This window comes from Capra hircus, unplaced genomic scaffold, assembly GCF_001704415.2.
Source record: "Capra hircus breed San Clemente unplaced genomic scaffold, ASM170441v1, whole genome shotgun sequence".
Lineage (NCBI taxonomy): Eukaryota > Metazoa > Chordata > Mammalia > Artiodactyla > Bovidae > Capra > Capra hircus.
Window position 1 is genome coordinate 48441 of NW_017189540.1, and position 20177 is coordinate 68617.

The 20177-nt window shown below is 59.1% G+C and overlaps 1 protein-coding gene across 1 annotated transcript in view; it reads right to left on the bottom strand.

Moving 5' to 3' along the window:
* Positions 1-20177, bottom strand: part of PPP2R3B (protein phosphatase 2 regulatory subunit B''beta) — a gene marked incomplete at its 5' end in the record, with an annotated part of 28046 nt that overhangs the window by 2736 nt on the left and 5133 nt on the right. The window contains 7 exon segments of the mRNA XM_018044433.1: positions 727-816; positions 1396-1444; positions 5289-5445; positions 5966-6052; positions 7467-7541; positions 8526-8628; positions 8843-8946. Of these exon segments, the coding sequence (XP_017899922.1) occupies positions 727-816; positions 1396-1444; positions 5289-5445; positions 5966-6052; positions 7467-7541; positions 8526-8628; positions 8843-8946 (665 nt within the window).

The window sequence follows — 20177 nt, forward strand, 5'->3', positions numbered from 1 at the left end:
CCTATCCCCGGGACCAGTACTAGATGCTGCGGCCAGGAGGGTCACACGTCCACCAGGATGACCGTCCACCCAAAACCCACTCCAACCAGGGTGACCCGCATGTGGACAGATCCTACCCCCACAACCAGTACTTGAGGCTGTGGCCGGGAGGGTCACACCTCCACCCAGACAGCCATCCACCCAGACCCGCTCTGACCAGGGTGACCCCACCCCTGGGACCAGTACTCGATCCTGCGGCCAGGAGGGTCACACGTCCACAGGGACGGCCGTCCACCCAGACCCGCTCCGACCAGGGTGACCCCACCTCTATAACCAGTGCTCAATGCTGCGGCCGGGAGGGTCACACGTCCACCCAGACCCGCTCTGACCAGGGTGACCCCACCCCTGGGACCAGTACTCGATCCTGCGGCCAGGAGGGTCACACGTCCACCAGGACATCGTCCACCCAAACCCGCTCCCACCAGGGTGATCCTACCCCCAGGACCAGTCCTCAAGGCTGCAGCCAGGAGGGTCACACGTCCACCAGGACAGCCGTCCACCCAAACCCACTCCCACCAGGATTAGGGAGGGACAGACCCCACCCCCGGGACCACCCCCTCGTATGAGCCCCTCCGAGACGCCCTCACAGGGATGGGCCGCAGGGGGCGCCCTCACCAGTGGGTAACCACTGGGCTCCTCTTGCGAGGGTCCCAACAGCCTGAACAGAGCGCAAGCCCCGACACCCACCTGGTGGGGGTCTTCTTGTCCTCCTCGGAGATCAGAAACCAGACAAAGTCCGCGTAGCTGATTTTTCCTTCCTTCTGCACCTTTTTCCCTCTGGATTCAAGAGACGAGGGCAGCGTCAGGGAGCAGCAGCCTGAGGCCCGAGTCCCTGCCCACGTGCAGGGGTGACTGGAGCCCGCCCGGAGGCGCCTGAGAGTATGTGCGGGCGCAGCAGAGGGCCTCTCAGAGCCGAAGGGCGCAGGGGGCGGGGGGCGGGAGCAGTAGCACGTGCCCAGCTCAGGGCCCCTCACAGCCTTGCATGCCCAGGCCCTGTGTCCCCCTCATGCACGGTGTCATATGGCAAGAGCGTGCTTTCTGTGCCCGTAACTTATGACGTCACACGTGTAATGATCACGTGTCCTTTACACACGCCCGCACATGACAAAGGCGTGTGTGTCCTTCACATACGGCCTTACACGAGCGGCACACGTGTCTCTCTTACTCATGACTTCCTGTGACAATGGCGTGTGTCCCCATTACCTGTGACCTCACATGGCAAAGCCCTATACACGAGCTCCTAAGGCACGACCTCAGGTGCCTCAGAACACGGCCGCCCCGGTCAGGAGTGACAGGCAGGGCCGGATGCGCCCGGGAAAGCCAGCCCAGCCCTGCTGGGAGCCCGCTGGCACGCACCGCGTCACGGCTCCGGAGAAGATCCGGTCAATCATCTTGGTGGAAATAGCTGCAAGAGAGAAGTCAGGCCGTGAGTTCCGCACGGGGGTCCTGATGCCCCACGCGGTGGCTGTGGACGCGGCCAGGCAGGCTCCGGGCTGAACCTGGAGACCCAGGTCTGGCTGGGCGGGACCCTGGGGGCCTGGATTTCCTGCACACGCCTCCTTGGACACTGCCCACCGCCTCCCAGTCCTGGGTGTGTGTGTCGGTGTGCGTGCACATGCGTGCTGCTAGGGCTGCCAGGAGACCCAGCCAGTCCACCCTCAAGGAAATCAATCCAGAATATTCACTGGAGGGACTGATGCTGAAGCTAAAACTCCAATACCGTGGCCACCTGATGTGAAGAGCTGACTCACTGGAAAAGACCCTGATGCTGGGAAAGATTGAGGGCAGGAGGAGAAGGGGACGACAGAGGATGAGACGGCTGGATGGCATCACCAACTCGATGGACGTGGGTCTGGATAAACTCCAGGAGATGGTGATGGACAGGGAGGCCTGGCGTGCTGCGGTCCACAGGGTCGCAAAGAGTGGAACGTGACCGAGCGGGTGAACAGAGGTGTGTCCCAAGTTGCTTCCGGCGTGCCCGACTCTTTGCGACCCCGTGGCCTGTAGCCACCAGGCTTCTCTGTCCATGGCATTCTCCAGGCGAGAGCACCTCAGTGAGTCGCCATCCCCGTCTCCAGGGGGTGTCCCTAACGCAGGAACTGAGCCCGAGTCTCCTGCACCTCCTGCACTGGCAGACAGGCTCTCACACCAGCTGGGCCGCTGGGGAAGCCCACCCAGGCCCGGGGCCTGAGCCCCAGTCCAAGCTGCAGAGGCAGGCACTGGCCCCGGAGCTCCAGGAACGAGGGGAGTGTGGACGGCAGGACGCACTTTCACTCATGCATGGGCTCTGCCTCCAAACACAACGCGCTTGGGATCAGAACCCAGATGCGTGCCAACCGTGTTCAAGGAAGACACAGCGGAAGGCCGGGGCTGTCAGACGATCACCACACACAGGGTGGCTTCAACAGCACGTGGTGATCCTCCCCTCGTCCTGGAGGCTGGGGTCGGAGCCCCAGGTGTGGGCAGGGCTGCTCCCTCCTCCCCGAGTCCTCACAAGCTCGCCCCCGAGTGCATCTGTGTCCCGAGCTCCCCTTCTTATCAGGACCCCAGTCTTGTGGCATCAGGACCAGCCTAGCGACCTCATTTCACCTTCATCCCCTGTTTAAAGACTCTGTCCAAAGACAGCCGCCTCCTGAAATCTCAGGGCTCACAACTCAAGTACATTAATCTTGGGGACACTCTTCAGCCCCTACTTAGGCAGGAAACCACAAAAATGGCGAAATAAAGACAAAACACCCTTTCCTCCCCATTCATCCTGCCTCAGTAAAAGTCTCCTCTGAGAGGAAAGACTGGACGGTGTCAGAGGCTGAACGAGGTTTTCCAAAGAGATACATCCACGTCCGGCCTCCCAGCGTGGGAACTGGATCTTATATGACAACAGGGTCTCTGCAGAGGTGATGGAGTGAAGGTCTGAGATGAGGCCCGCCTGGGTGGGGGTGGCCCTAAACCCAGGGACAGGGTCCTTGTAAGACACGGAAGAGGAGAGACACGGACGCAGCGGCGAAGCCATGTGGAGACGGAGGCAGAGACGGGAGGGAGGCGGCCACCAGCCCAGGCCGGAGGGACGCCCGGAGCCCCCGGAAGCCGGAAGAGGCGGGGAGGGCCCTCCCCTGGAGCCTCTGCAGGGAGCTCAGCCCTGGGACCCCCTGACCTCAGACGTGTGGTCCCCAGGGCTGGGGGAGGACAGGTGTCGAGCCCCCATCTGCGGTCGTCTGTTACAGCTGCCTCAGGTAACCCTCACAGGCCGCGTGGGTGTTGGGCCTTCATAAACAAGTTCATTTAGGACCTCCGGCGTCACAACTGGGAGGGTGACTTCCTGTTGTTTGAGTGCCCCCCACGCACGTGACAACAGCCCCAGGGAATCAGGACAGCTGACTCAGACGCGCTCCCACACCTGGCAACGTGAGGGCAGAAAACCACTCGGGACCCGTCAGCTCCGCCCCAGCCGGCTCCTCTCCACACAGGAGGGCGAGCCCGTGCAAAACCCGCGCTGACACAGCCCATGGGCACTCCGGGGGCCGTACTCGAAACTGCCCCGTGTCCTGTCCCAGTGGCAAGACCACCGTGCCCAGGGTCACTCGTGTCCCCAGGACAAACGAGGCCACGAAGACCCCAGCAAGCGGCCCTGTTTGGTGACAGACCCCCAAAAGCGGCTGACGAGAGCTGCCAGACGTGAGAACCACACGGGTGGACAGAAGGGCCCGGGGACGTGGGAACCAGCCCTGGGCCACGAGGTGGGCGCCTCAGGGCCTGATGAGCGCGTCCCGGCCACCAAGGCCTGTGCTGATCTCACGGCAGGGGTCAGGGTCGAGATCAACAGTGGAACTGAGAAGGACGCGCGCACGCATGGTCAGGCGTCCACGCATGCATGCTCAGGTGCCCACACACCAGGATCTCAGGGCCCTTGCGGGGCCAGCCTGAGCTATTCAGGGAGCAAACAGATGAGTGCCCCGAGGACTCAGAACCCCACTCGTGGGCACCATTACCTGGAAGCCCAGTGCACCGAAACCTACAGTTCTAGAGAAACCGTTGGCAAAACCAGGCATCCACCACAGGTGATTTCAGCCCATTCTGCACACCCTGAAGATTTGGTTTCTTGGAAAGGGAGGTTCAGGGAATCAAAACCGGGACTCTGTGAGAACCTAGAGGGGTGAGGGGACCTGTGTGTACCTCTGGCTGGCTCACCTTGAGGTTCGGAAGAAACGAACACAATTTTGTAAAATAATTATCCTTCAATTAAAAAAGTAATAAAATTTTTAAAAAACTATTTATACGGGATTCCTCACTGCTGCTCCTAAAATGCAAGGAAGCTCGGATTTAGCTATTCCAGCCTCTCTGTCATGAGGACCCACAAGGGCTCTCCGGTCACACCCGGAGGCTGGAATTGAAGCCTCCCCAGGAAACGTGTCTCTCTGCTGTTCTCACCAGGCCGACTCCGGGCCTGACGCTGCCAGCCCACCCGCCGCGGCCACAGGGCCCTGAGCTGGGATTCGGTCTCCAGATGGCACCGTGCCCCCACAGGCAGGCGCTAGAAGGCTTGGCAGCAAGCAGCACCAGCAACACGGCAGGAAGGGGGACACCGAGCCCTGTGGGAACAGGCGTCTCCCCTGCGGGGACAGGCGCTGTGAGCTTGGGCTGTGAGCTTGGCGCTGTGAGCTCTGCGCTGACCCGTGGACTGGCCCCCACTGAGCCCATCAGGCGACCCAGCCTGAGATGACGGCAGGGGTGATCCCCCCTCCTCAGGGACACACACGGGAGGAGGGGAGGGACACAGAGCCCTGTGGGAACAGGCGTCTCCCCTGCGGGGACAGGCGCTGTGAGCTCGGCGCTGTGAGCTCTGCGCTGACCCGTGGACTGGCCCCCACCGAGCCCATCAGGGGATCCGGCCTGAGATGACGGCGGGGTGACCCCCCCCCCCTTCTCAGGGACACAGAGGAGACCAGGGGTGGGAAGAGCTGGCGGAATGACAGTGGCTCCGATCGGGAGCCGCCAAGTGCGGGAGATCTCCGGTCCACACCCGCCTGAGGGCGCCCCCAACGCCACGTGGGCGTGTCCGCGGTGTGTGCCCGTCTCCCAAGTCCCCCAGCAGGTCCGGCGGGAGTGCGGGTGCAGGCCCCGAGGGCGGGGGGGGGGGGGGGGAGGGGGGCGGTGTGGGGCAGCCGCGGCCTCTCTGGAGAGCCCAGGAGCCCGCGCAGCGCCAGCCTCTGCGAGTCCCGGCCCTGTCCCGCCGCCGGGGGCGGGGCGCTCACCGTGGTCGTTGTGCCGGGCCAGGTCCTGCGCGTCGATGAGCAGGTCGTGGTCCGTGTCCAGCTCCCAGAACTTGCAGTAGATGACGTAGAAGTGCTCGTAGGAGAAGAACTCCGTCAGCTGGTTGATGTCCGCCTCCTCCTCCAGGAGAGCCACGTTCTGCCGGACACACCACAGAACTGCCAGCGGGGGCTCCAGGGCGCGGAGCGCAAACAGCCCGTCCAGTGGGGACGGGCCCAGCCCCCGTGACGTGGGCAGGCAGGGTCAGAGCAGGGCAAGCCCGTGTGAGGGCCGGGAGGGGCCACCGGGTCAGGGGTGCACCCGGGCCAGGCCAGGTCACAGACGCGGAGGGGAGAAGGTGGGGGACGGGGGAGGGGAGGAGCATGGAGGGACTACAGGGTGGGAGGTAACTGATGCACAGAGGGATGGACGGGTGGGCGGGGGGGGCGTGTGGACGGGGGACGCGGATGGGGGGGCGTGTGGACGGTGGACGGGGATGGGAGGACGGATGGACGGTGGACGGGGATGGGAGGACGGATGGACGGTGGACGGGGATGGGGGGACGGGTGGACGGGGAGGGGCTGGGGGACGCGTGGACGGGGAGGGGCGGGGCGCGCCTGGGCGAGGGACGCGGGCGGGCGGCGGCGGGTCCCGGTCCCGCCCTAATCCCGTGCCGCACCTGCAGGAAGGTGCTCCTTCGCAGCTCGGCGCACGTGATCCTGCCCGACCAGGACCGGTTGACGGTGTAGAAGATCCTCTGGATGACCTGCGGGGCACGGACGGGGCCCGTCAGCCCGGCACAGCGATGTGGGCGCTGCAGGGCTCCACGGGAGGCCCAGGTGTGAGCGCGCCCGCCGCCCGGTGACCTCCCCAGGGACTCGGGAGGGTGAGCTGCAGGACCGCGAGCCGCCAGCAGAGGGCGGCCGCCCCGCACACGGCGGAGGGTCGGGAAGGAGGCCCGCTGGATCCCAGGCGGACCCGGTGCGGCGGGAGCTGCCCTCGGCCGCAGTGCGCAGCCCGCTGTGAGAGGGCCGCCCTCGAGCTGGATGGGGCGGAGACAGCAGCTCTGAAGGGCGGGCAGCCCTCACAGCGTGGCCTAGAGCTCTGCTCTCCGACCCTTCCGCGAGCAGCTGACCGACCGCCGGGAGAAGAGCATGAGCTCCAAGCCGAGAGCGCGCCCCCGCCCCTGCACACCGGAGAGCACTGCCCTGGGCCAGGACGCCCCTCCCCTGCCCCTCCTCCACGATAACCCCGCCCCGGCCCCTCCTCCAGGACGCCCCTCCCCCGCCCCGGCCCCTCCTCCAGGACGCCCCTCCCCTGCCCCTCCTCCACGATAACCCCGCCCCGTCCCCTCCTCCAGGACGCCCCACCCCCGCCCCGGCCCCTCCTCCAGGACGCCCCCTCTCCTGGCCCCACCTGGACGCCCGCTCCCCTGTGCTGCTCCAGGACGCCCCCCACTCCGTCCCCTCCTCCAGGACGCCCCCTCCCCGTCCCCACCCAGGGCGTCTCTCTGTCCCCACCCACGGATGTCCCCTCCCCGGCTCCTGTGAGACAGCCCCTCCCCACCCCCGCTGTAGGCCGCCCAGTCCCCTGTGTGTTTAGGAGCCCCCGGCACGCAGCAGTGTCTACAGCCGGCTCAGTCTGGATCGTCGCTGTTAGTCGGGGAGCAGAGTGCGCAGTGTATGTGGGAGGGGGTCTGGGGCGTCCACACCCCCGCCCGCCCCGCCCCCGGTGCGTCCGCCCCGCCCACACGTGTCCGCCCCGCCCACACGTGTGTGCACTCTGTGCTACAGGACAAGCGTGCTCCCAGCCCGCGTGCCGGGGGCTGCCCGCCACCCACCTGCACCCTGAGCCAAGCCACGTGTGTGGGCAGGGGCCCTTCCCCCAGGTGTGGTTCCCCCAGGTGACCCCGGCCCACGGCAGGGGAGGGGCCTGGGCTGTGGTTCCGAGGCCCGGGCCACAGGCGGGGCCCATGCCTGATGCTCTGAACCTGAAACCCAGCCACCCCGGAGGCAGAGGGAAGGGTCTCGGACACGCCCTCGCCTGCCGGGACCTGCGCCGTGCCCTGCGCGGGGCCGTGTGGGCCACACCGCTCACCCCTCCCGAGCCCCAGAGAAAAGGCCCACAGACACGTGAGCCTGGTGAGAGCGCGGAGTGGGGGCCGCGGGCGCTGCACTCACCGTGGTGATGTAGCGGGAATGGAACTCGGCAGCCTCCTTCAGGAACGCCAGCCCGGGGTGTGTGTTCACCACGTCCTGCGGGGGGGCACAGCACCTGGCCCTGGGACGCGCCGCGGGACCGCCCGCAGCCCCCGGGCCGAGAACCCATGTGTCCACCAGAACCCCAGGGTCGCACAGGCAGGCCCAGAGCCACCCCCGTGGAGTCCCCTCGAACACACAGGCGCATGAAATCACGTCAGAGCAAGACTGTACTGTGGGGCCACGTCTGAGGAAGGACAGGGCTTTGAACAGAGGCGGCTGTCACGGCCTCTCACGACCAAGGGTGAGCTGACACGTATGAACACGCAGCCACCAGCGTGTAAGGGAGTCCCACGTTCTGAGGAGTCTGTGACATGTCCTCGTGTGATAAACGACTAGAATCCCAGAAGCCCTCTACACAGCTCTCATTCACATCTTCTGCCTAACTTTGCCTGTTCCTCTTTTAAGTGGAACGTGCAGGGAGCCAGCCGTCACTTTAAACTCTCCTCCAGAGCACAGACCATGAAGCCCTGAACAAACTGTGCTTAAAGGAAGCAGAAAGGCATTTGGAATGAGCGTCCTGCAAACCCTGACCCGGTCTGTGACAGCCTGACACCCAACGGCGCGGTGCCCGTCTGAGTCCAGGCGCCCAGGCTCCGGACTGGAGCTGTCCACTCGGTCCCACTGCTCACACAGCTCCCAAGGGGCTGCACGGGGCCAGCCCAGGGAGGCGGCCCCCCAAGGTCAGAGAGCCAGGCTCCCACACAGCAGAGGCGGCCCCCGAGGTCAGAGAGTCAGGCTCCCACACAGCAGAGGCGGCCCCCAGGGGCAGAGAGCCAGGCTCCCACACGCGGGTGTAGACATAGGGACGCGCCTGTGAAAGGGGTGGGGGTGTGTGCAGCAGAGGTGGGACATGCGTGTGGTGGGCAGGTGCAGTGGGGGGTGTGCAGTGCGCAAAGCAGCAACACACGGACAGAGGCATGTGTGGTGCACAGCGGGGACACACGGGAGAGGGGCACGGGGCGGGCCACGGGCACGCACCTGCAGGAAGGGCACGAAGTCCTCCTGCACCAGGTAGCTGCAGCCGGGGCTCACGAGCAGGTGCACAAACTTGGCGGCATCGTCGTGACAGTTCTGCAGGACCCTGGGCGACAGAGCACACCCCAGCTGACCCCCGCACGTCCACTGGCCCCCGCCCAGACTCGGGCCCCAGGAGCCCCAGGCACGGTCTCCCCCAGACGTGACCGTCCCGGCCGCCGGGACCCCCAGGCATGGCCTGCCCCAGAGTGACAGTCCCGGCCACTGGAGTACCAGCCGCGGTGGGGGACAGCTGGGGACGACCCCATCTCGGGACTCACTTTCTCCACATTGCGACGAACTTGTGGACGGACACGGAGCCGGTGCGCTCACCGCCGGCACCACAGAAGAGCGGTCCCTTCCAGTAGAGTGGGCAGCCACAGGCCTGCGGGAGGGGCGGGGACCCGGGTGAGCTCGTCCTGGCCCCCACGGCGGCCCGGCAACGACGAGGCAGGGAGAGCCGCTGTGCAGACGGCATGCCCCGCACAGCCCAGCATGTCTCTGAGGACACGGCAGCCCCTCGCCCTCGGTCACACAGGCGATGGGGATGCAGACACTGCTCCTGAGGATGTGCTGTGCACCTCATCCCCCGACTGGAGCCTGACGGTCAGCAACCGGGACAGAGGAGGTGAACACACCCCCAAGCCCAGCGTCTCAGCATCTCGCGGCCCGTGGGGAGAGCGTACACGACAGAGGAGACTGTGAAACACTCGGGACGCGACAAGGACGCTCCTGCAACACCGCACGTCTCAGGGGTCAAGGGGACCACATCGCTCACAGTCACAGCTCTCAAGACCCTGATGCTGGGAAAGATTGAAGGCAGGAGCAGAAGGGGACGACACCAGATGAGATGGTTGGATGGCATCACCAACTCGATGGACGTGGGTTTGAGCAAGCTCTGGGGTTGGTGACGGACAGGGAAGATGTACTGCAGCCCGTGGGGCCACAAGCCGCCAGACATGAGTGAGCAACTGAACCACAGGAGGCACTGAAGAGGTCTGGAGACAGCGGAGGCGCTCGGACTGCTTCATTTCCCGGGGGCAGGACGTATGGGAACAGCAGAGGCGCTCAGACTGCTTTATTTCCTGGGGGGCAGGACTACAGACGGGCTTCAGTTTCGCCCTCAACGCTTTGGTCAAATCCTGGGACAGACACCAGCAGATGTGAACACCTTTACCAACAGTTCTACGAACACCCCACTCATGCGGGCAAGACCAGGAGAGTCCAAAATACATGGGAACACTCCAACAATTCCAGGAGACCAGAGTTCGACTCCTGGAGAAAGATCCCCTGCAGAGAGAAACGGGAATCCACGCTACTGTCCTTGCCTGGAAAATCCCACAGAGGAACCTGGCGGGCTACATTCCATGGGGTTGCAAAGAGTCAGACAGGCCTGAGCGAGTGAACAACAGGAAAAAGCCAAACAGCTCAGTGACCGGCTCAGGGTGACCCCTGTGGCCCACGAGCTGTGCGCTGACGGGCCCTGAAGCAAAGAGCACGAACAGGGTCAGGACTGCAGAGGGAGACGCGGAGGAAACACGTACCAGACCCCAGCCAACGGGACCGCACGACGGTCTCAGGAGCTGGACCCGGACACCAGCTCAGAGACCTCTATGCTGCAGGGGGGCCGGTGCAGCAGCCAGCAGGCGGCCAGGACGCCCCGCCCGACTGAACGAAAGCGGACAGACGGCCTACAAAGACCTTTCTCCAAAGAAGACATACAGACGGCCACGCTGCACACGAAAAGACGCTCAGCACTGATAATCAGAGATATGCAAATCAAAGCCTCAGAGAGGCTCACCTCCCACCCATCAGAATGGCCGCCGCCCACAGACCGACGCACAGCGAACGCTGCCGAGCGCGTGCAGCAGAGGGCGCCCTCCCACCCTGTTGGTGGGCCTGTGCACGGTTACAGCCACCGCGGAGGACACCACGGAGGCGCCCGGAAAAGTACAGAGAGCGCCGCCACGGGGGCCAGCCATCCCACTGCTGAGCGTGTGTCTGGAAGGGGCGCCTGTGTCACAGGAGCTGGGGCGCGGGGGCAGCCAGAGGCCCCCGACAGAGGAGTGGGCAAAGACGGGCACAGGCACGCCGTGGGCCCCACGCGGAGTGAAACACGGCACCTGCAGCAGCGCGGGTGGGCCTGGCCTCAGGCACACTGCGGGACGGGGCTCAGAGAGGAACGCCGCAGCACTGCCCTCAGACGGGGAGTGCAAAGAGAAGCGACATCTAACCCTGCTCACAAAGCAGAAACAGACTCTCAGACTGACAGGATGAACTGATGATTACAGGGCGAAGGGATGGTCAGGGAGTGTGGGATGGACATGGACACACGGCTGTGTTTAACACGGAGAACCTGCCAGGGCCTGCTGGACAGCACGGGGACCTCTGCTCAATCCTCTGTAATGACGGGAGAAGGGACAGTCCGGGAATTTGAGATGGACACGGGCACACTGCTGTGTCTAACACGGAGAACCGGCAAGGACCTGCTGCCCAGCACAGGGACCCCTGCTCGGTGTCACGCGGCAGCCTGGATGGGAGGGGATCCGGGGCAGAATAAACACATGTACAGTGTGTTTGAGTCCATTTGCTGTCTATCTGAAACTATCACAACACTGTTAATCGACTAAACTCTAATATAAAAGAAAACGTTTTTAAAAAAATAAATTTAGCAAGTCAGGTGAGCTGAGCACACACCTGAAAGATGGGAAGTAAATCAGCAAACTCAACGTCCACAACCTTCCCGTGTTGGAAATGACCAGTCTCAAATGCTTCACTGTGAATTCTCCCAAACATTAACATAAAGCGCCACCCCAAATCTCAACACACAGCTCCAGAAAGGGGACCAAGAGCCCAACCCACTCTGTAAGGCCAGAACACTCTGGTGCCGAACTAGACAGAGGGTTCAGCAGAAAAGGAGACCCCAGATGGGCATCTTCCAGGAGTCTCGACCGAAACCCTGACAAGACACAAGACTCAGGACCGCAAAGCACATGAGGAGGATGAGCAGACAGGACTTATGACGAAACGGGAACTGAGTCAGAGACACAAGAGGACTTCATCATCTGAACGTTTGCTTCCCGTCATGATGGGCTGAAGAAGGGCCACAGGATCCCGCAATGCATGCGGAAAAGCAGCGGGCAAGCGTCAACACCCGGTCACGATGAGACGCGGTGAGGGGGCTCAAAGCAAAGCAGGGCCTCACTGACACGGGCTGCTAGAGGACTCGCGGCCCCCACCGGCGTCCAGGGCGGGGGTGCCCTGCCCCGAGGCTGCTCCGCAGCGCCGGTCCGCACCCACACAGAGACCCGGCCACTGCCACGGGCAGAGCGTGAGAGCAGGGAAGACACGTGGGGTGCTCTGGACAAGGGACCCTGCGTCTGTCTGCACAGGACGGGAAGGGCAAGAAACACCTAAGGACCTGAGAAAGCAGTCCCACGAGAGAATTAGCACCAGGTCAATACACAGGAATCAGCAAAGGTCTACACGCCGCAAGGAAAGGTCATAAACGGAAGTAAACTAAGGCTTTTCACAGTATCACAAAACAGTGAGGACAGGGAGGAGTCAGCACTGAGCAGAGAGCACCACAGTGAGGATGGGGAGGTGTCAGCACTGAGCAGAGAGCACCACAGTGAGGACGGAGAGGAGTCAGCACTGAAGAGGGAGCATCACAGTGAGGACGGGGAGGGGTCAGCACTGAGGAGGGAGCACCACAGTGAGGACGGGGAGGTGTCAGACCTAAGGACAGAGCACCACAGTGAGGACGGGGAGGGGTCAGACCTAAGGACAGAGCACCACAGTGAGGACGGGGAGGAGTCAGCACTGAGGAGGGAGCACATCAGTGAGGACGGAGAGGGGTCAGCACTGAGGAGGGAGCACATCAGTGAGGACGGAGAGGGGTGAGCACTGAGGACGGAGCACATCAGTGAGGACGGGGAGGAGTCAGCACTGAGGAGAGCACCACAGTGAGGATGGGGAGGAGTCAGCACTGAGGAGAGCACCACAGTGAGGACGGGGAGGGGTCAGACCTAAGGACAGAGCACCACAGTGAGGACGGGGAGGGGTCAGACCTAAGGACAGAGCACCACAGTGAGGACGGGGAGGGGTCAGACCTAAGGACAGAGCACCACAGTGAGGACGGGGAGGATGGGGAGGGGTCAGCACTGAGGAGGGAGCACATCAGTGAGGACGGGGAGGGGTCAGCTCTGAGGAGGGAGCACATCAGTGAGGACGGAGAGGGGTCAGCTCTGAGGAGGGAGCCCCACAGTGAGGACGGGGAGGGGTCAGCTCTGAGGAGGAAGCACATCAGTGAGGACGAGGAGGGGTCAGCTCTGAGGAGGGAGCACCACAGTGAGGACGAGGAGGAGTCAGCTCTGAGGAGGGAGCACCACAGTGAGGACGGGGAGGGGTCAGACCTAAGGATGGAGCACCACAGTGAGGATGGAGGTGGGGAAGGCAGGGCCCAGGACTGTCCTGATCCTGGGGAGGAGTGCCCTGCACAGCTCTAGAGATGACCCGTTGCCCACACACAAGAGCATCCAGGTCCTGACTCCTACATGGCTGAAGAAGGTGCCAAGGCAAGTGGGCAGGGGGACAAGGGGCCTGCTGAGTGGGTAAGAAGCTGCTGGGCACTGTGTGCAGAAGTGCCCCTTCTTCCTGTCCCATGCAGGCAATCACCCCGCTCTGAGTGCGGTTCATACCTGAACAGAAGAATTTACCACACCAACTTTCAGAGGACAACACAAGAGAAAATGCTAGTGGGCTACACTTTCTATCAAGGACAGAAATCCGTAAACCACAAAGTAAAGAATCTGAGGACCAGACAGGATGTAAATTAAAACCATATGTAATTCCAGAGGCTGATAGAAGAGTGGGAAGGCAACGGAAGACGGGAAAAAAACCAGCTGGGACAAGGACCTCTGACCAGTGCTCACATCTGGAGAACGCACAAGACACATGGAACTCACACTGAGAAAACCCTGGATGCCTAACGGGCAAACGCTCTGAACACAGATGCCATCAAACAAGGAATACAATGGCACAAAGGCTACGTCCAAAGACGCTCGGTACTGAGTCACTAGAAAAGTGCCAGCTAAAACAAGTACCCACCGTGTGATTCTATACAGATAAAGTTCTACTAAACTCTAACCAATCCACAGTGACAGAAAGTTCCCAGTGGGGGCTTGGCTGGACTGCAATGGACTGGACAGTGAGTTGAGGGTTTGCCAGAAACGCTTCTCATCTGACGGTGTCGACAGTTTCACGGAGACGCACACACCCCAAAGCGGATGAAGTTGTCCACAGTAAATACCTACTGTTCACCTCACGTCATTATACCCCAAGACAGCACCCAAAAAAGGAAAAGATGCCAATGAGAAACAAACACATCATCAGAGACTGAACCTAACCATTACAGAAATGACCCCTGAAGCTAGAGTAAGTGACCTCAGCACCCAGACACACACACACCTCAGTGTGACCTCAGCGTGCACACACACACACCCCAGTGTGACCTCAGCGTGCACACACACACACCCCAGTGTGACCTCAGCGTGCACACACACACACCCCAGTGTGACCTCAGCGTGCACACACACACACACCCCAGTGTGACCTCAGCACACAGAGACACACAGAGACACACCAGTGTGACCTCAGCACAGACACAAACACATACAGACACCTACACATCCCCGTGTGACCTCAGCATGCATACACGTACACACACACACACACTCACCCCAGTGAGGCTGAAAACTGCAGACACCAAGAGCTGGCATCTCACCGCTCGCTAGACGTGCCCAAGGCACAGGTACGCCAGAAGACAGCTTTGTACTTCATGTAAAACTAAACATATTGTCAGCAGATGACCCAGGAATTCAACAGCGGCATTCCTTACCTCAGACAGATGCAGAGCTGTCGCTGCAGTCCCGGGAATGCGAACGTACACAGCGGCCATATTCACGAGACGGCACTGGGGACGAGCAAACATCCACGCACGGCAAACACCCACGGAGGCACGCGCGTGCACAGGGTGCCACTCGGCAGCAGACACTGGGGACAAGTCCCACAGCTGTGCCCAGAAACCAGAGACAGCCCCCACGGGTCCCCCGTGACATTCCTGACCGAGCAAAACAACGGAGGCAGAAGGGCCGGGAGTGAGGGAGCATGGGGCCCGGGACAAATGCCGCCTGGAAGAGCAGACACACAGAAGCCACACAGGCCCCAGACGGCTGCGCAGCGGAGGGGCAGAGCGCCGCCGCCAAGACACAGAGGCCAGCCCAGCTGCCCTCAGAGGGGCCGGGCGCAGAGGCCCGTCCTGCCCCACAGACCCCTGCACGCAGCACCACAAGGTGGGCGCAACACGCCCCAGCCAGGCCCTCGGGCCCGACCACCAATCGGGGAGTGCAGGAAGCTGGCCAGCAACACGGGGAGGGACCTGGAGCAAGAGGGGCGCACGAGGCAGCCTGGGGAGGCTGGTGTTCCCGCTGTGACTCAGCCACTAACTCCTGTCCGGCCCTCCGCAACCCCACGGGCTGCAGCCCACTGGATCCTGTCCGGCCTTCCGCAACCCCACGGGCTGCAGCCTGCTGAACTCCTCTGTCCAGGGAAGTCTCCAGGCAAGAGTGCTGCAGGGGGCTGCCATTCCCTCCTTCAGGGCTTCCTGCCCACCCAGGGATCTGACCCACGTCTCCTGCTCTGGCAGGCGGGCTCTTTGCCACCGAGCCACCGGGGAAGCCTTCAGCGGTCCTTCTACAAGCCTAAGAATAGAATTATCGTGTCATCCAACAGTCCCACTTCTGACCATGATGTCTGGAAAAGACGAGCACTGAAATTCAGAAAGATACATGCACCCCCGCGTTCCCAGCAGCACTATTTACAATAGTGAAGAGATGGATCCACAGGGGCGAACATTTAGATTGTGGAAGACCGTATACCTACGATGGGGAAATCTTACTCTGTGTCCATTATACCTCAATAAAGCTGACTGAAAAACAAAATTAATTGATTCAAGAATCTAAGAAAAACGGACAAGAGACAAATGTGTAAGAAAGCGATGAAGATGTGAGCAGAGCCTGATGACACAGGCAAGCAGAAGGCGGCAGTATGCCACGAAGCTGCCGGACGCCCATCCGAGAAAAGAGAAGTAAAGCTCTAGCGTCAGTAGCCAGAATGGATCAGAGATAAATAACCCTGCAGGGAAAAACGGTCACATGTGCAGATTTGACATCCTTGTATTAGAAGAATCGACACTGTCAAAATGACTATAATGCCCAAGGTAATCTATACATTCGCTGCAACTGCTATCAAATTAACTGGGGGCATTTTTCACAGAGCTAGAACAAAAGCTTTAAACCCTGTATGGAGACACAGAAGACCCCAAATAGCCACAGCAATCTTGAGGATGGAAAACAGCTGGAGGAGTCACGGCGCCTGGCTTCAGCCTGCGCTACAGAGCTCCCGTCATCAAACTCGCATTTGAGTTCAGTCGCTCAGCCGCGTCCGACTCTTTGCGACCCCACGGACCACAGCCCACCAGACTCCTCTGTCCATGGGATTTCCCAGGCAAGAATACGGGAGTGGGCTGCCAAACCCTACTCCATGGGATCTTCCCAACTCGCGGATCGAACCCAACTCTCCTGCATTGAAGGTGTTTCCTTTACCACTAGCGCCATCCAGGAAGCCCCAAATAAATAAACACACATATTTTTACATCCAATCAAAATACAGTCAGAAGAGCTCTGGAGAATGAAATGGAAACCCACTGCAGTATTCTTGCCTGGAAAAGTCCTCGGACCGAGGAGCCTGGCTGGCTACAGTCCATGGGACGGCACAGAGCTGGGCACAACTGCACAACCAACTTTACTACTGCCAGAGAACTTCACCCCACAGGCCACGACTGAAACCTGGCACAATCAAATAAATAGTGAACATAAAATAAAGTGGCCCGCAGAGCCAAGCAGGCATATCTCGGAAGAAAACAGCACAGATGACCAACAAGCACGTGGGAAGACGCTTGACGTCACTGACTGCCAAAGAAAGGCAACCCTAAACTGCAGTGAGGGGCTGCTTCACACCCGTCAGGACAGCGCTCCCTGCCGGTCACGAGAAAGTCTGCAAGCGATAAATGCTGGGGAGGCGGAGGCAAGGGGTCCTCCTCCACTGCCGGTGGCAATGTGAGGTGGTGCAGTCACTATGGAGAACAGGATGGGGGCTTCTCAAGAAGACAAAACCAGAACTAGAATGCGACCCAGCGATCCCACTCCCACGATACGACCCAGCGATCCGACTCCCACGATACGACCCAGCGATCCGACTCCCACGATACGACCCAGCGATCCGACTCCCACGATACGACCCAGCGATCCGACTCCCAGGATAGGACCCAGCGATCCGACTCCCACGATACGACCCAGCGATCCGACTCCCACGATACGACCCAGCGATCCGACTCCCACGATACGACCCAGCGATCCGACTCCCACGATACGACCCAGCGATCCGACTCCCACGATACGACCCAGCGATCCGACTCGCACGATACGACCCAGCGATCCGACTCCCACGATACGACCCAGCGATCCGACTCGCACGATACGACCCAGCGATCCGACTCCCACGATATGACCCGGCGACCCCACTCCTGAGCATGTATCTGAAAAGATGAAAATCTAATTCAAGAAGACACACGCACCCTAGTGTTCACTGCAGCTCTATTTACAACAGCCAAGAAATGGAAGCAACTGAATGTCCACGGGCAGATGGATGGACACAGAGATGTGGAACACAGGCACGACGGGGCGTCCGTGGAGTGTAAGAAAGAATGAAGAGACGCCGTTTGTGGCAGCACGGATGGGCCTAGGGATCACCATCCCAAGTGAAGTAAGCCGGACAGATGAAGACAGAGATCACATGACGTGACTGATATGTGGAGTCAGAAAAAGGGTACACAAGGGCTTATCTATGAAGCAGACACAGACTCACAGACAGAGAACAAGCTTGTGGCTACCGAAGGGGAGGGGATGAAATGGGAGCTCGGGATTACCATACGCACACTGCTAGCATATGAACAGGTGATCAACAAGGACCTACTGTACAGAGCTCAGGGAGCCCCACTCTGCACTGCATCATAATCTAAATGGGAAAAGCATCTGGAAAAGAATGGACGCCGGTCTAGGTGTGACTGATTTACTTCCCTATACATGTAACACTAACACTCCACTGGAGGTCAGCTCTTTGCTGTTCAGTTGCCCAGTCACACCCAAGTCTGCAATCCCATGAACTGCAGGCCTCCTTGTCCTTCACCATCTCCCAGAGTTTGCCCAAGTTCATGTCCACTGAGTCGGTCATGCCATCCAGCCATCTCATCCTCTGTCGTCCCCTTCTCCTGCCCTCAATCTTTCCCAGCATCAGCATCTTTTCTAATAAGATGGCTCTTCACATCAGGTGGCCAAAGTATTGGAGTTTCAGCTTCAGCATCAGTCCTTCCAATGAATATTCAGGACTGATTTCCCTTAGTATTGACTGCCTTGATCCCCTTGCTGTTCAAGGGACTCTCAAGAGTCTTCTCCAACACCACAGTTCAAAAGCATCAATTCTTTGGTGCTCAGCCTTCTTTATGGTCCAACTCTCCTATCCGTACATGACTACTGGGAAAACCACAGCTCTGACTGGATGGACTTTTGTCGCCAAAGTAGCGTGTCTGTGTTTTAATTCACTGTCTAGGTCTGTCTTAGTTTTTCTTCCAAGGAGCAGGCGTCTTTTAATTTCAAGGCTGCACTCACTGTCCACAGTGATTTTGGAGTCCAAGAAAATAAAGTCTGTTACTGTTTCCATTGACAGAAAATAAATAAATAAGAAATTAAAAAAAAAAAACAAACAATAGACCAAGAGCTGATTCTCCGAAAGTGTACACAAAATTGACCAACCTTTGACCAGGCTCACCAAGAAGAGAGAGCAAATCCAAATAAACAAAATAAGAAATGAAAAAGGAAAAATATGAACCAATATCACAGAAATACAAAAAAATCCGTAAGAGAACACTGTGAGGAATTATATGCCAAGCAATCCAACAACCTAGAAGAAAAGGCAACTTTCTAAGAACACATGGCCCACCAAAACTGAATCTCAAAGAAACAGGTAATTCGAACAAAGAGATCACTGGAAGCAACATAGAACCTGCCATCAGAAAGCTCTGTACAAACAGAAATCCACTACCAGACGGTTTCACCAGCTAAATCGAGAAATACACAAAGAACTCGTACTGATCCTTCTCAAACTGCTTCAAAGACTGAAGAGGAGGGAATACTCTCAAGGACAAGACAGCATCACCCAAATACCAAAACCAACACTACCAGAAAAGAAAATTACAGGCCGACATCTTTGATAAACACAGATGTAGAAATTCTCAACAAAATACTGGGGACCCGAATCCAACAACACATGAAGGAGATCATACGCCATGACCACGTGGGGTCACCCCAAGTCCACAAGGAAGGCTCAACATACGCAAATCAATCAACGAGAGGCACCATGTCAACACAGTCAAAAAGTGCGTGATCCACATCCATTCATGACAAAAACTCTCACCAAAGTGATCTCAACATAACAAAAGCTACGTATGACCAATCCACAGCCAATACCATCCTCAACAGTGGAAAGTCGAAAGCCTTCCCTTTGGGGAGCAAGACAAGGATGTCCAATCTCACCATTTCTATTGAGCATAGGACTGCAAGTCCTAACCAGAGCAATCAGACAAGGAAAAGATACAAACGGCGTTCAAGCTGGACCTGGAGAGGTGGGAAGGGGTGGGAGATGAGACGGAGGCTCCAGCACACAGGTATACCTATGGCTGCTCCACGCTGATGGATGGCGAAAGCCAACACGATGCTGCAATTACCCTTCAATTAAAAATACGTAAATTAGGGAAAAAATGGTATCCACATCGGAAGGCAAGCGGTAAAACTGTCACTGTAGGCAGATGATATGATGCCGTAAATAGGAAACCCTGAAGACTCCACACACAACAACTGCTGGAACTGATACATGAATTCAAGAAGACAGCAAGACACAAGACTAACATGCAGAAATCAGTCGCACTTCTTCACACTAATAATGAAATAGCGGAAAGGGAAAGTAAAAGAAAAATTCCTTTTTAAACTGTATCCCAAAAAAATTCAGCCAACCAAGGAGGTGAGAGATTTACATGCTGAGAAACTAAAAAAATCATTAATCAAGAAAATCAAAGATGATTCAAAGAAACAGAGAAATATTCCAAGCTTGGAATATTAATTGGAAAAATTAATATGGGTAAAACGACCATACTATCTAAAGCAATCTGCAGATTTAACGTGATCCCTATCAAATTAGCCAAGGCATTTTTCACAGAACTGGAACAAGCAACCCTAAAACTGAGGTGGAATCACAAAAGACCCAGAACTGCCAAAGCCATCCTGAAGAGAAAGAACAAGGCAGGAGGCATAATGGCCCCAGGCCTCAGTGCCGCAGAGCCAGAGGGAGCGGAACAGTGTGAGCTGCCACTACTGCCGCTCAGCAGCTCAGCCGTGTCCGGCTCCGCGACCCCATGGCCTGTGGCGCGCCAGGCTTCCGTCCTCC